The sequence below is a fragment of the Prionailurus bengalensis genome, chromosome B2 (assembly GCF_016509475.1).
Source record: "Prionailurus bengalensis isolate Pbe53 chromosome B2, Fcat_Pben_1.1_paternal_pri, whole genome shotgun sequence".
Taxonomy (NCBI): domain Eukaryota; kingdom Metazoa; phylum Chordata; class Mammalia; order Carnivora; family Felidae; genus Prionailurus; species Prionailurus bengalensis.
This window is the reverse complement of record NC_057349.1, coordinates 142918979-142934567: the sequence shown is the minus strand read 5'-3', so window position 1 is coordinate 142934567 and position 15589 is coordinate 142918979. Positions and strand designations below refer to the sequence as shown.

Sequence of the window (15589 nt, the reverse complement as noted above, 5' to 3'; positions counted from 1 at the left end):
TTAGATTTATTTTTCTGTTTATATAATTTATTATTTTGTCTTTATGTCCACTGTTAAAAAATCAAGGAACAAAAAGTACTAATCCTGGGGCACCTGGGTGGCTCAGTTGGTTAAGCATCTGACTTTGGCTCAAGTCATGATCTCATGGTTCTTTGCTGACAGCTCAGAGCCTGGAGTCTACTTCAAATTCTGTGTCTCCCTGTCTCGGCCCCTTCCCTGCTCATGCTCGCTCGCTCACTCTCTCTCTCTCAAAAATAAACATTAAAAAGAAATAAAACACTTACAATCCCATCGCCAAGAGATAACCATAATTAACATGTTGTGTCCATCCTTCCAGACCATTTTCTAGACATAAAAATACACAGTGATGCCAAATTTATTTTTGTTTTTTAAAATGTTATAAAAACTGCGGCGCCTGGGTGCCTCAGCCGGTTAAGCTTCTGACTTTTCGGCTCAGGTCATGATCTCATGGTTTCGTGAGTTCCAGCTCCACGTCGGGCTCTGTGCTGACAGTGTAGAGCCTGCTTGGGATTCTCTGTCTCCCTCTCTCTCTGCCCCTCCCCCACTTGGGCTCTCTCAAAATATATAAACTGTAAAAAAATAATGAAATGTTATAAAAAAGGATTAAGTTTTTTGTAATATACTTTTTTTTTTTCATTTAATTTACTGCGGTCATGGGGTTATCTTTTCAAATTCTTTCTCAACCAAATTCTTTCTCGCCTGATCACAGAACATGGAAAATAACGTGGGTGGTCATTTCTTCGGTTCCCCCCGAATGATATGTAACTAGTGCCACTCTAGACAAACAGAGCCGATGCGTTATAAACCATGGGTGCTGGGGCGCCTGGGTGGCTCAGTCGGTTAAGCGGCCGACTTCGGCTCAGGTCATGATCTCGCGGTCCGTGAGTTCGAGCCCCGCGTCGGGCTCTGTGCTCACAGCTCAGAGCCTGGAGCCTGTTTCGGATTCTGTGTCTCCCTCTCTCTGACCCTCCCCCATTCATGCTCTGTCTCTCTGTCTCAAAAATAAATAAACGTTAAAAAATAAATTAAAAAAAAAAAAAAAAAAAAAAAACCACGGGTGCTGCAGGGCAGGGCTTCTCAGCCTCAGCAGTACTGATATTTTGAGGCCAGACAATCCTTCGTCATGGGACAGCCCCGTGCACTACAGGCTGTTTAGAAGCATCCCTGGCCTCCTCCCTCTAGATACTGGTAACATCCCTCCTCCCCAGTGGTGACAACCAAAATGTCACAATGTTCCTAGACACTGCCAAGTTTCCCTGGGGGACAGAACCATTGGCTCAGGGCATCAGAACTTAATTCTCTCCCAGAACCCCAAGGCAAAAGCCTGCTGTAGCAGCACCTACGCTTTGCAGCCACTTAGCTAAGCTGATCGGTGCTCCCTGAGAGCTGACCAATGCTGACTTACTTCTAACTTACTCTGGAAGACACTGGCAGACTTTTGAGGGGCTTTCAATTTGTTGCCATTATAAAGAATAATGACCATCCTTGTGATCCACCTCTGAGAACTTGTTCAAAGATTCTAAAGCTCCCTCCATCTTTCAAATATGGTGCTTTGTACAAAGAAAAATCATTCCAAAATGCCAGACTTCATACCTTTTGATTGATCCAACTCAACAACACATGTCAGCCACAGTTGCTGATTATATGTAGACAGTGGATTTGAAAGTATTTGAATTGGCTTCAGCTAAGGCAAAAAGAAAAAAAAAAGTTAAGGAAGCCATATGACCTTTTCATTCAGTCTGTCTTAATATACAAAAATTTACATTTAGCAAAAAAGGTTGGAGTGTTAGCTCTGAAACAGAAACGTGCAGCTTTCATTTAGACAATACAGTGAAATTCTGCCTCCAGAAAAAGGGAGGACTTTCTACTGCAGTCACCTCTGTCTTACAAACACCTCTAAGCAGGCGATTTCCACCACCTGCAGCCTTGGGATCACATTCCTACTTAAATACCAAAAGGCCATCTTGGAGAAAAAAATTAAAAGTACATATAATGAGATGTGTTGTTAAGATAATAAAGGACATCAAAGATGTTATTTCTGTATTCACAGGAATCATTCCCCAGCAGCAGTGTGCCAGACCTGTTGCTGGGTGAGGTTGGTTGTCTTCAGCTTTTGTGAAGTCTTAACACCCCTGGAGAGAAAAATTAGAGGGGACCAGGTTGCCAATAATACTTCTGCCAATGACACTTTCAGCAGTGTCTGCTGAAAACCACAATAATGGCTTCTGGCAGCCTGGGATACAGAGAACACTGTGTAAGTGTTTGAAAACCACCCAGGGTTCCAAAGAAACACATTATTAGAATGTGTAGTCTCTGCATGTAAATATATCATTTCTGTGTTTTAGCCCCGCGGAAACTCCCTGTGCCCGAAGGCGTGCCCGAAGCCACCGAGGCAATGATGCCTACCGGCGGGTGGTCTAGCATCTTGCAGAAGTGAGCGTGAGCTCTTGCAAGCAAGTCAGTTTGGTGGGACGGCTGTTATTCTCGGTGTCAAAAAAGGACTTACGTCCTGAGACAGAAATTGTAAAAGACCAAACTATGGTTAGGAAGCTCCATGGCGGCACCTCTTAGATCAGATCCTCAGGGCAAGAAGTAAATAAAATAAACACACATGCTAGCGGGCTAACCAGAGGGCCCTTTGAAACTAGGAATAGGAAGAAAAAGGATTACAAGGTAAGCTTTAGGGCATTTTCGTCCTTTTGCTTTTTTGAAAATCTTAAGGGTGAAAACCCACCAGGGAGCTAAGAGAAGGAAGACAAGGGGATATTTGGGGGCAAATAATCCAACTTAAACTTGTTATGATGCCATGAGAATGTAGGACAACTGAATTCGGTTTACAGATAAAGATACTATGTCTGATATGCAGAAAAATAAAGGGGTTTCGTTGTTTGGGCTCTCACAAGTTAGCATTTATTAAAGAGTACTGAAATTCTCCAACTGGAAGGACCTTTGTTTTTCTCTAAAGATGGTGAAGAATCAACCACATGAAAGAAAGAAAAGAAAACGGATTTTTCACTTAAACCGAGTTCATACAAGGAATGACCAAACAATCGTCAGAAAGACCTGTGCCTGTTAGAAACCCGACATGGAGAGGGCATCTTCGCTTGCATAAAAATAATAAAAAATAGTCAGATGCCTGAGTGAGCACTGTTAGAACTTACAGTCTAGTAAGACTCAGGGGCGGGAGGAATCAGGGGGAGTTAACCAGCATTTGGAAAGGAACCGCTGCTCCCTCACAGGTAACACCACCGGCCTCTCACAGTGCTGCAGTATTCACTGCAGCAGAAAAGGACCTTTCGGCAAACAAGAGCCCAGGGCCCAGCGGCTGACAGCGCTGTAGGAAATGCGTGCTGCCGAAGAAGGGAGCTGCAGGGCAAGGGTGGTGCGGGGACCCTCCACGCAGGACAGGACCGCGTCTGAGTCACCGGGAAGTTTCTAGGGCCCCTCCAGCTGCCACTTCGACCCAGTCTTACCTTTTTACTATTACTTAGTGAAAAATTAGCTGCGGAAGTCTGGATCACTTTGGGCCCTAAAAATGTAACAGAGAAAGAAAAAGCCAGGTTATATCTATATCAATAATTAACTTATTGTTTTTCACTTAAAAATTTTTTTAACGTGTATTTCTCAGAGAGACAGACACAGAGCACAAGTGAGGGAGGGGCAGAGAAAGAGGCAGACAGAATCTGAAGCAGGGTTCAGGCTCTGAGCCGTCAGTCAGCACAGAGCCCAAAATGGGGCTCGAACTCACAGACCGCGAGATCATAACCTGAGCTGAAGTGCTGAAGGTGGACACTTAACTGGCCACCCAGGTGCCCCTATCGATTGTTTTTCAAATGCCAAGAAAGACTCGCATTATGTAGAGGTGGCCCTATTTTCCTGGTCTGTCCTTAGGGGACATATAAACATACAAACAGACACACAACATCGCAGACCAGGCGAACATCACGTGACCACCACACAATGTGTGTGACTTCCACGGGATCTAGACATGCAAAACCTCTCCTTTGCTTTCAATGACGGCTCACTCAGTAGTGCTCCGATCCAAGAAACCGTTAATGACACGGACACTGTCTATAGATTTTATAAAGTATAACAATTTCTGCTAAAAAACTAAGCCACATTTATCGGTTCATCCAATTAATCCAGTCTTCCAAAAATATGTATTGAGTTCAGGATATAAAAAAGTATAAAATATTTTAATGCATACTCAAGGCTTTTCCTGAAATAACAGATCTATAAGCTTCATGGAATCCTACAATGTAACTGTTCAGAGCTTTGGCCTTAAAAGAAGCAATCAAAGGAAACAGTGTGAAGCAGATTTTAATTTAATTTGTTCTACAATAAATTACACTCAGCTGGGATGCCAGTTTTCTGGGCTGCCTGGGTGACCATCCCCAGCCTGCTGCCCAGGAACCACCATGTACAGAAGGAAATACTCGAGTACGTACAGCAAGTATGTAAGTAACGTAGCAACATTAAGAACCGTTAAGAATGCTGACAGGCTGTCCCTCTGTGGGAAGGAGGCTTTCGCCCACAGTGAGGCTTATTTTAAATAGACTCACAATCTCAGCAAATCCCTGTTCCAGGAAATAAGGCAATCTGCTTTCTCAGAAAGAATTAAGAACTGGGAGTCGCAAAGTCCAGACTCTAGTCTTAGCCAACTTGGCTTTTTGAATCTATTTTCACATCTGCAAAACGAGGGGTGACAAACCCACTGGTCGCTAACACACTCTTAATCTGAAATCCTAACAATGTTACCACAGGACGTAGGATGGTGATTTTTGTGTCAACTGACTGGGCCCTGGGGTGCCCAGATACTTGGATAAACATGATTCTGGCGAATCAGTGGACAGACGAGAAAAAATTTGGTCCTCCCCAATGTGGGTGGGCCTCATCCAAATGGTTGAAGGCCTGAACAGAGCAAAAGGCTGAATGGGGGAGAATCTGCTCTCTGCCTGGTCTTGTCCTCGGTCTTCAAGCTGGCACATAGGTGTTCATCTGTTTCCAGACACAAGCTGGAACTTAACCAGCTCTGCTATGCCTCCATATCTTGAAACTTCTCAGCCTCCATTATCATGCAAGCCAGTTCCTTACAGTAAATCTCTCTTTCTTCTCTACCTCTGCCCCTCTCTCTCCTTGTCTCCCTGTCCCTCCCTCCCCCCTCCTATGCGTATGTGTGTCTGAGTATATACATATATATGTATCTCCCCTTTGGTTCCATTTCTCTGGAGAACCCTAACTAATACAGAGTTTGGCACAAGAGTGGTTAAAGAGGAACAGAATATTAATAATGACCTTTTTTAATATTGGTTCTGGGGTTTCTGGAATTGGCTCTCTAATCTGATTAGATTTAAAGATGCTGGGGCGCCTGGGTGGCTCAGTCGGTTAAGCGGCCGACTTCGGCTCAGGTCATGATCTTGTGGTCCGTGAGTTTGAGCCCCGCGTCGGGCTCTGTGCTGACAGCTCAGAGCCTGGAGCCTGGTTCAGATTCTGTCTCTCTCTCTCTCTCTGACCCTCCCCCGTTCATGCTCTGTCTCTCTCTGTCTCAAAAATAAATAAACATTAAAAAAAAATTTTTTTTTAAATAATAAAGATGCTAATGATTGGGGTGCCTGGCTGGCTTACTCAGTTAAGTGTTCCACTTGCTTTCAGCTCAGGTCATGATCTCACGGTTCGTGGGATCAAGACCCACGTCAGGCTCTATGCTGACAGTGCGGAGCCTGCTTGGGATTCTCTGTTTCCTTCTGTCTCTGCCCCTCCCCTGCTGTCTATCTCTCTCTCAAAATAGATGGATAAACTTAAAAAAAAATTTTTTTTTTATAACAAATGGAATGAAGTTGACTGGTTGTTCCTAATGTCCCTGGATAACGTGGTAAAAGAAAAGGCGAGGTCAGGGGTTTGAATTCCCAGCTCCAGAGCTGCATAAATGATCTGACAGCTTCTGTGCGCCCTGACAGAGACCCTTATCACCTGTAGCCATAGGGGCTGAGTGCTGAAAATCAAGCTCAGAATCTCATCCTGCAACTGGCAGAATTACAATGCAAGTTGGACACCGGCCTCACAGGCTCACTGCTGAAGCGAGGGCACTGACTGGGGAGCAGTGGGGTCCTGGTCTGGGGATGTGGGATCCTGGTCTGGAGACGCACAGGAGGATCCTGAGGAAGCTGGGGGTGTGGAGCTACTACGTTTCAATGCATCTTCTTTGCCATTAGACGAGTTCTCTCCATTCCCAGTAGAAACAGCCCTCCCACCTCCTTCCTAATGAAGACCCTGCATTACCTACGCAAGTGATCCCTGAGGATCAGGCAAGACGATGCAGATTCTGCTGAGCAACCTTCCTTCTTTGCTTCTAGAACAATAACTAGACTTAAGTCCCAACAGGCCTCTGAAGGTGAGGCACCAAATATGACCCACGAGGAGATGCACTACAGTCTCAAAGAATACTTGAGTTTTCGGATTTATACAGAGAGAAATCTGGGGAACGTGTATGGGAACGACTACTAAGGGTGTGGGGAACATGGTGGAAGGAACGTAAATTGGATCAGGCTGGATTTATGGACATGGGCTCACTCAGCAGAGATACTGCGTTGCATGCTAGAGCTCAGGGAGTTAGGAGGGGCTCTAACAGTTCGGTTGGCTGGTTAAAACTTGGACCAAAAGGTGGTCCCCAGTGAGCAAATCAGAAATGCCACACCTGCCTTGGCTTAATGGAGAGGAGGGGATTGGGAGACTTGGGGAGACTAGAACATTGGGGTGGATTTGTCATTTAAGACCTGCTGGAAGAGCCCAGAAGACAAACCTTTCACTACTACTGTGAGGAATAAATTTGTGAGGGGAGCCCCAGCATCCTGAAAGAGCTCTGTGACGGCCCTGCTCGGCAGGCCACCCAGAGAGCAGGAGCCATGACCACTGAACGGGGGGAAACCAAACGCTATGGGAGTCGCTGAATCCCAGCAGCGGTGGGGCCAAGCAGAGGGACTCAGCCACCAAAAGCAAGGTGGGTATGGTCACTGTAACGAACAGGAGAGTCAAAGCAGCAATCCGACCATCTGATTCACACAGACCTGTGGTGCTGGCTAGTTGATTATGGTGTTTCCAGAAGTGAAATACACAGGAAGCCTACTATAGTCTTACCTGATCTGTGTAAGCAGAAAATTCTAAGTGAACAAAAGTGTAACCTGAATCATAAACACAGGAAGTTGCAGCCCATCGATAGATTCCAGACTTGAGCCGGGTTACAGACTCAAACCTTGAGTGAAGAGGAGACAGGGTCCCCTTAAGAAAGCACCCCAGTACACTGCCAAAAATGTGTACTATTAATCATTCTCCCAAAGGAACCTACAACCTTTTACCAAGATGACCGCACACTGGGGAAAAGAAATACATTTTGGGGACCCCCGGACACCGGCTCTGAACTGACCCTAATTTCAGGAGACCCAAAACATCAATGCGGTCCACCAGTCAGAGCAGGGACTCACGGAGGTCACACAATCAGTGGGGTTTTAGCTCAGGTACGTGTCACAATGGGCCCAGTGGGTCCCCGGTTCCAGAATGCAGAACTGCACTAGATACACTCAGCGCCTGGCAGAATCCCCACCCTGCAGGGAGCCTCTACTTACAAAAACATAATCAAAAGCAGTATCGCATGCCTGGAGGGACTGCAGCCGTGAGTTCTCCCATCCCCCAACCGGAAAGGTTCCCACCACACGGCCGTTCAACTCGCCTATCTGGCCTGGGCAGAAGGTGGGTGGGTCTTGGAGAGGACAGCAGATCGCCATTAAGCATCACCGGGTGTGGTTCGAACCGCAGCGGCTGTTGCAGGCAGGGTTTCATTGCTTGAGCAAATTCACACATCCTCTGGGACCTGAGGCAGCTGCTGATCCGGCAAACGCCATTTTCTTCATCGCTGAGAGTGAGGCCCACCAGAAGCCAGGCCAGCAATACACCTTCACGGTCCTCCCTCAAAGGAGTGTCAAATCTCCGGCCCTACATCCTAATTTGGTTCGCACGGACCTTGGTCACCTCTCCCTCCCACAAGCCGCCGTGAGCAAGAAGCAGCGAGTACTGTAAACTTCCTGGTAAGACACTCGCACGTGGGAGAACGGAAAGAAATCTGGTCAAGATACACGTGCGCCATGTAGAGCTATCCCTTCTGAGGTGAAAGATAAACCGTTGTATTTGGCTCCCCTACAACCAAACCAGAGACGCGACGCCTAGCGGGCCTCGCCTCTTTGCATTTTGGAGGCAACGTGTTCCTCGCTTGGGTGTCATACTCTGGCCCATTTACCTCGTGAACCAAAAAGCTGCAAGTTTTGAGTGGGGGCCAGGACAAGAGAAGGCTCTCCACCAGCTCCAGGCTGCCGTGCGGGCTGCCTGCTGCTGGGGCCACATGATCCGGCAGATGTAAAGGTGTCTGAAATGTCAGAAGACAAGGATGTCATCTGGAGCCTTTGGCAGGGCCCACAGATGAATCTTCGCGCAGACCCTTGGGACTCTGGAGCAAAGCCTTGCCCTCCTCCACAGATAACCACTCCCCTCGTGACACACAGCTCTTGCCTTCCTACCGGGCCTTAGGAGAGACTAAATGCTTACCCGTGGGCCACCAAGTTACCAGGGGACCTGAGCTGCCCGCCACGAGCTGCGTGTCGGCTGACCCAGCAAGACACGGAGCTGGACACGGTAGCAGCACTCCATCATCCGACGGAAGTGGGGCATATACGATCGCGCCCGAGCAGGCCCCGAAGGCACAATAAATCCATCTATATCGGTATCTACGTATATCCTATTGGTGTGTTTCTCTGGAGAACCCTAATACCAGCACTCACTGGAAAGAAGGAAAGGGACATGGAAATCCTGACATTGCTCTTCCCATCTCAGCCCAGGTGTATCACTTTTCACTTATGCAAGAGTGGAAAAGGTTGAATATAATCACGGATGTTGCGGCCAACAGTGGCTTAAGGAAACGAGTTGGCTGAGGTCCCATGAGACGGCAGTTCTGGAGACCATGAATGCCTCTCCTACCAATCTTAAAAGGACAGTTATGAAAATCAAGTAAGATGACTGATATGTCCTGTGCTGTGATTAATGTAACTTATTCCTTGGTGACTTCACAGGCAGGAAAAGAGGAGGCTACAGTTGCTTGTCACCATCATTTTCGTCACCAGCAGGCAAACAGCACATAAACGACCTCCCTCTCCCCAGCTTCCTTGGGCCATTCACCCAGCCCACATCCAGTGTAGGTTAAGAAACTAGCCTCTGAGGGGCACCTGGGTGGCTCAGTTGGCTGAGCGTCTAACAACGGCTCAGGTCATGATCTCGCGGTTGGTGAGTTCAGGTCCCACGTCGGGCTCTGTGCTGACAGCTCAGAGCCTGGAGCCTGCTTCGGATTCTACGTCTCCCTCTTTCTCTGCCCCTCCCCTACTCACGCTCTGTCTCTCCCTCTCTCTCAAAATTAAATAAACATAAAAAAAGTTTAAGAAACTAGCCTTTGGAGGCCCAGCCGCCTCTGGGACACGCTAAGCCTAAGTGTCATTTGACTTTAGTAGGAAATGCCGTAATCAAACACCTATCAGAGACCACCCTCAGTAAAAAATATATTTAAGAAAGAAAGAAGAAACAACCACACAGGCTCCTGGTCTCCTACCCCCCAGACAGGGCTGAAGAGACCAGGTTTCTGGGAACCTGCTGAAAACAGGCCAGCTTCTCTGGTTCTGTTTTCCATCTGTGCAAAACGGGGTTGGACTGGATGATTTCAAAGGCATTTCTGAAGCTAAAAGCATTATGATGTGGCTCTGGAACCCCAGGGCACCTGGTGCCCTGAACACAAGGCAAAAGCCAACCTGCAGGCTCCCTCCTGCCAAGAGCTTGGGGCGTCACTAGAGCAGCCTCCCAGGTCCCCTCGGTCACCCCAGCCCCGTGCTCACAGCTATCTCATGCCCTCCCTGGAATCTGCTGCGCCGGGCCGTTTACATTGCCTGCGGCCCCCATCGGCCAGCATGTCCTGGACTCGCCAGCGCCCAGGCTGGGTCCCGAGCACAGGAGACTGCAGAAATGTTGGACCGTCCGCTAAAAGGTATGCCATCGAGGCCTCCCGGTACTGCCAGGCTAAACTCAAGCTCTGGCTGCTGTGTGGGGCAAGGCCAGGGTTACCCCTCACCCAGTGGGTTCAGAAGAAGTGGCACTTCACCCTCTACAGCAGGGAGGGCTCTTAGCGGGTGACAGCGAGTGGGGACAGCTCAGCTGGGCTGAAAAGCGGGTACTAAGGTAACTGTAAATGATAAAACGATCAAAAACTGCGGCTTACCTCTGATCCCAACGAAGACGGTCAGGCCGAAACAGACGAAGAAGACGACGAACACGAGGACAAAGTGGCGCTTGGAGAGCGTGTACAGCCGCATGGGCGCCAGCCTGCAGAGAAGCCAGCGGGTGAGGCTCACACAGGGGTGGCCGAGGCTACATCGGGCCATCCCCTCCCCCCCTCAGGGGCGGGCCTCCCCAAGACCCAGGTCGCCCGCCTGACCAAAACACCTTGGGGGCCACCAGAGGGTGGGGGACTGTCCGCTAAGCCCTGGGTCAAGCGCTCCGGGGAGAGGGCTTCTCCGCAGGCAGCCAAACCCCACTCCTCGTGGCGCGAGAACGTGCTGCGGCTTCGACGCCCACTCAGGGCGTGTTTCACCACCCCACCCACGTGGTGGCTCAGCCCTTCTACACAGCCCGACTTTCAGCAGCCAGAGCAGAGCCTGGGTGCAGGGAAGACCCCAATTCACACGGGCACGCGGCTGTCTGCTGACGCAGTCAAGCCCAGACCAGGAACTGCAGGTGCCTCCAGCACGTATCTTCCTACCTGGCCCTCCAGGAAGCCCACGGCCTCACGTTTCCTGTCCAGGGCTCTGCACAGCCCTGCACCTGCACCCACCCACACGGTGAAGCTCAGCCTGGCCTTTGCTGAGCAGGCCGCCCACAGTCCTCTGTGACTTACTCCAACGTGGAGAGCAGCTCAGTGGATCCATCCCACCCCCCCGTCAGGAGGTCCCTGCCTATTCAGTCCTATTTTCTGCTCTGGAAGAAGACGGCAGTGGGGAGGGATCAGTTCTCCTTTCGAATGCCCCACCTCAGGCGTCAGAAGAAAATCCACGAAGGACCACACTTCAAATGTGTGAGGCCCGGCCAGCCACACGGCCTCTAGTCCTCACTGCTGCCTCTACACGCAGGCAGGCGTAATGAACACGCGTGTGCGTGGCTGTGTTTCAGTTCAACCTGACTGCAAAGAGGTGGCAGGCCAGGTCTGGCCCGCAAGCGGCCGACCGCTACCAAATAACCTAACGAGGAGACCCATAAACCCAAAGAGATGAGCGACGGGGGTGGGGGGCTGTTTTGCTTTGCTTTTTACATTCTTTTTATTCCCATAGCATTTCCTGGTCTTGGGAGCTGGGACAGGAGGAACTTCTCACACCTCAGAACAGTGCACACACGCCTGGGACAGGCAGAACCAGGCTGAGAACTGAAACGGAAGGAAAGGTTATTTGCTTTTACGGTACTGTGTGCACACATACAACCTCTCCTTTACGTGGCTGACGATTCCAGTTCCTGAGCAGGAAATCAGCCAGATGGTATCTCGGGGCAAAGGTGGGGCCCAGAAGCCACCTTGGCTCAGACGTGGCTCGGCTGATACCAAGCCAGCTCTCTCCAGCAGGACCCACCAGACCTTTGGGCGAATGAACTCTGAGGTCAGTGTCACTGTGTTTCATTGAATGACGGCACCAGTGAAGAAATAAAGGAACGAGTAGTAACTCTGTCTCTTCCTTCTGGACTCAAGTCCAAAGGCTGACCCACAAGCGACCCTGCTGTGCATGAAAACGAGGGCCAGTGAATTAAGTAGTCTGACCCCAACTCTGATTTTGGATCCTAATGATTATAAGAGGCCTGAAAGTCTTAAAATATTAGAGCCAGAAGTGACCTCAGGGAGGAAGTCTAACCCCTTCGACTGACACATGGGGACACTGGGGCCTAGACACTGCAGAACAGTTGCCTGAGATGTCACAGCTCTGCCCCTTGGCAGTAACTGCCGCTCCCCAGGAAGGAGGCTCAGGGAAGCAGGGAGAGCTGAGGGGACCCACCTCCGTGAGTGCCCTTCTGGAGAAAGCCCTGTGGAGGCGGGGCGGCATGCGAACAAGGTCCTCTTTGTCATTTCTCTGCCATCCCCAGGTGTCGAGGCTAATAATGCAGATCCTTAGCACAGTCTGCAGAAGGGAAGATTTCTGTGCAGCTGCACGGGGCATTTTCACTTGGAAAAAACACTACACAAAGCTAAATGGACTAGATGCTGGGAAAATGCAAATAGTCTGTAGTTCACAGGACTGCACCGATGTCGCTCTCTTAGCTCTGATAAACGTGCCGCGATGCTGAGACGCTAGCAAGAGGGGAAGCTGCGTGAAGGGTGTGCAGAGGCACTTTGTACTATCTTTGCCACTCTTCCATAAACCCAAGGTTGTATAAAAAATTAGAGTCACTTGCGGCACCCCACTCTGCTGCTCTCAGGGAGACCTGTTTCCACCCCCTCCCCCCGCCCCGTCCACCCTGTGCTGAGGCTCTGAGGGGCGCTGAGGGCTCTGAGCACAGGCGAGAGCCCAAAGGACATTAGTTAGAAGCAGAGAAAAACAGAGTAATAATAATTACATTTAAATTTTGATATTTAAAACCTATCATTAAGACACATTATCAATCATTTGCTAGAAAAGCCTAGTTACTTAGCAGACGAGAGGGTATGAGGAGAAAAGAGATCAGCAGGGCAACGGGAGCACAAGGCCAAGTTCCTGCAGCAAACACCTGCCCAGGGACGCTGTGCCAATTTCCTCCTCCAGGGCTGAATACAAATCTAGTGCTTCCCTTCCTTAACCCTGCTACTTAAGGGGTGCCTGGGTGGCTCAGCCAGTTAAGCATCCAACTTCGGCTCAGGTCATGATCTCACGGCTCATGGCTTCGAGTCCGTTTGAGCAACGGACTCTGTGCTGACAGCTCGGCGGAGCCTGGAGCCTGTTTCGGGTTCTGTGTCTCCCTCTTTCTCTCTGCCCCTCCCCCACTCACATGCACCTGTGCACGCACTCTCTCTCAAAAATAAATACTAAACATTAAAAACAATTGTAAACCCTGCTACTTAATTCCAATTTATTACAGATTTTCCTGGTTCAGAAATCAGACATCACCCAAGTCAATGGAAAAAAGACACAGAGAAAGTGGAATAAGCCCCCTGCTCGAGAAAATGTGATCGGGCACAATCGCGGCCATGACCTCGGCTTGCTGGGGGCAGGCTGGGCACGGAGCCACATTTCTGCTGTCTTCCAGCGGTAAACCTTTCCAGGCATCCTCACCCTGGGGGCCTGGGGTCTGAGGACCCCCTCCAGCCACAGGGTGCTGTGGGCCAGCACCAGCACCAAGATGGCTCAGTTCCGCACGACGGTGCCTCCTCTCCAGGGTTCCTTTTGCTCTCGGCTTCGTGTCTAAAAACTCTACAGCAGTTCGCTCAAAATCAAGGGACTTCCTAAGCCTCAGAAACACCTTCCTATTCGAGACAAATCACAGTTCTGCACTGTTGCTCAATCAAAGTAGTGGCGCTGTGAGTGGCAGCAGTGGGGAGTCGAGGCCACTCCCCAGAGGGTCTCCTTTCACGTCTCCCCCAACCCTGCCAGCCGCCCCACAACCACTTCCTGCCTGACCCAGGCTCCCAGCGCTTTCTCTGCCTACCTCCCACTTCACCTCCCAGCTGAAACACCAACGTGTTTCTGACCATCAAGCTAGCCGACGGTCCAGGCAAGTCTCGGTGAACAGGCAACCTGTATTCCCTAGGATCCGGCCACCAATGGAACGAATATTCCCTAAGTGCTCAGAGGCAAGGCTGTGATGTAGGCAATACACACAGCCTGACACCAAGAGGCCTCCGATCCAGGAGCCTAATCCGCTCGGCCTCTGCTGTCACCCATGCCCCTGCACTGCATGGACTCTCCGATGCCGGACCATCTCCTGCCTCCTCTCTCACACTCCTTCCCACCTCCAGGAACCATCTCAACCCCCTCCCTGCCCCTGATCCCACCCTGAGACAGTGTCCCCCAAGACATTTTCACTAAGGAGTCTACACTACTTTATGGTCAATAAGTTTAAAACCGAACCCATTAAAAAACAAAGTAAATGAAAAAGCTGCTTCCACTGCCCATTTCCTGCCTCTCCCCTTTCTGCATCCCACATCCTGCAACCTTGGAGTCACCTCTGAGGATGCCTATCTCTCATTCACCCCACGCCTGCGGCCAGCCAGGAGGAGGGGCGCTTTGCTTCCTAACGTCTCGTTCCCCATGCGGGGTCTCGGGGCCCAGGCCCTGGCCATGCCCAGCACGGTCACTGCAACAGCCTGCCAGATGGCTCCCCTGGGTGCCGTGCCACGGCTCAGCAGGTAACCTGCCCTAGACCAGCGAGCCACTAAGTGGCTGAGGCGGTGTTCAAACCCAAGCATCAGCATCCAGGGCTTAATTTCTTTAACGTTTCCCACCATGGTGAAGCCAGACTCTAGACCAGCCCCTTCGCACACTGCTCTCCTGATGTGAAATGCTCTCTCTTCTCCACACCAAACCATCGAAATCTGCCTCACAGGGCTCACCTGCAGGTCCCACCTTCTCCAGGAAGCTTCCCCTCCCTCCCATCTCTCGTAACTTTAACCTATTACGACACACGTGGCCTGCACGACACAGCCGAGGGCCTGAAGACAAAGTACCCATCTACCTGCCATGGACGCTGGACACAAGAAAACACCTGTCCAACTTTCATTAGTTATCTCAAAAGTGTTCACGTACTTCCCTTGAATTGGTGTGTAAGATACTAGGGAGCAGGGAGAGGACTCCCCACTCCCAGACACCCTGGCCAAGTCAAGCACCGCATGTGGTGGGATCTTCAACCCAGATAACCAGAGCAGGAAGGCCCCGGACAAAACCCTGCCAGCTCAGGACAGCTGTCCCTCCTTTTTCTCTTCTGGATGGGACCCAGACGCCAGTCTTCCTCTCCAGGCCCACGTCTCTTTTCACACTCAGGCATTTAACACACACACTCTAAAATGCAGACCTCCCTGGAGCCCCTGGAGCCTTGGAAGACCTTTCAAACTCAATGGAACAGATTGTCCCCTTAGCTTTGGCTTGGACCATTTAGGTCCCTTCTAAATTAATCTCAGTTTCACGGGTGACTTAAAATAGCACCCAGACTTATTTCCTAGAGAAACTAAAAACACCTTTACTGGAAAGCCAGTCCCCCAAACTGCAGCCATCATCCAAATGGCTGCAAGCTGCGCCTGCCCTTCGTTGTGCATAGTCATAACCATCTCCCAAGGGACTGCTTCCAGGTACCATGAAGTCTGTGAAGCCATCAATACCCACAACGAAACAGCAGGAAAACCATCCCGCAGGACCTTCTGCAGCCAGACGTCACCGCTGTCCTGCCGGGACACATTGGCACGTGCTGCCCTTTGCCCTCTTCCCTTGTCAGCTCTCCGCAACGATCTCACCCTGTTCCGGGTGAACAATTCCACGTTCAC

At 50.2% G+C, this 15589-nt stretch overlaps 1 protein-coding gene across 2 annotated transcripts in view; it reads right to left on the bottom strand.

Moving 5' to 3' along the window:
- The window catches only part of TMEM181 (transmembrane protein 181), a 73111-nt gene that overhangs the window by 28158 nt on the left and 29364 nt on the right, over positions 1-15589 (bottom strand). For both annotated transcript variants that reach the window (XM_043593127.1, XM_043593128.1), the window contains exons 2-4: positions 10325-10428; positions 3495-3550; positions 1615-1705 (exon numbers count right to left, since the gene is read on the bottom strand). In XM_043593127.1, the coding sequence (XP_043449062.1) occupies positions 1615-1705; positions 3495-3550; positions 10325-10428 (251 nt within the window). The remainder of the gene's footprint in view (positions 1-1614; positions 1706-3494; positions 3551-10324; positions 10429-15589) is intronic.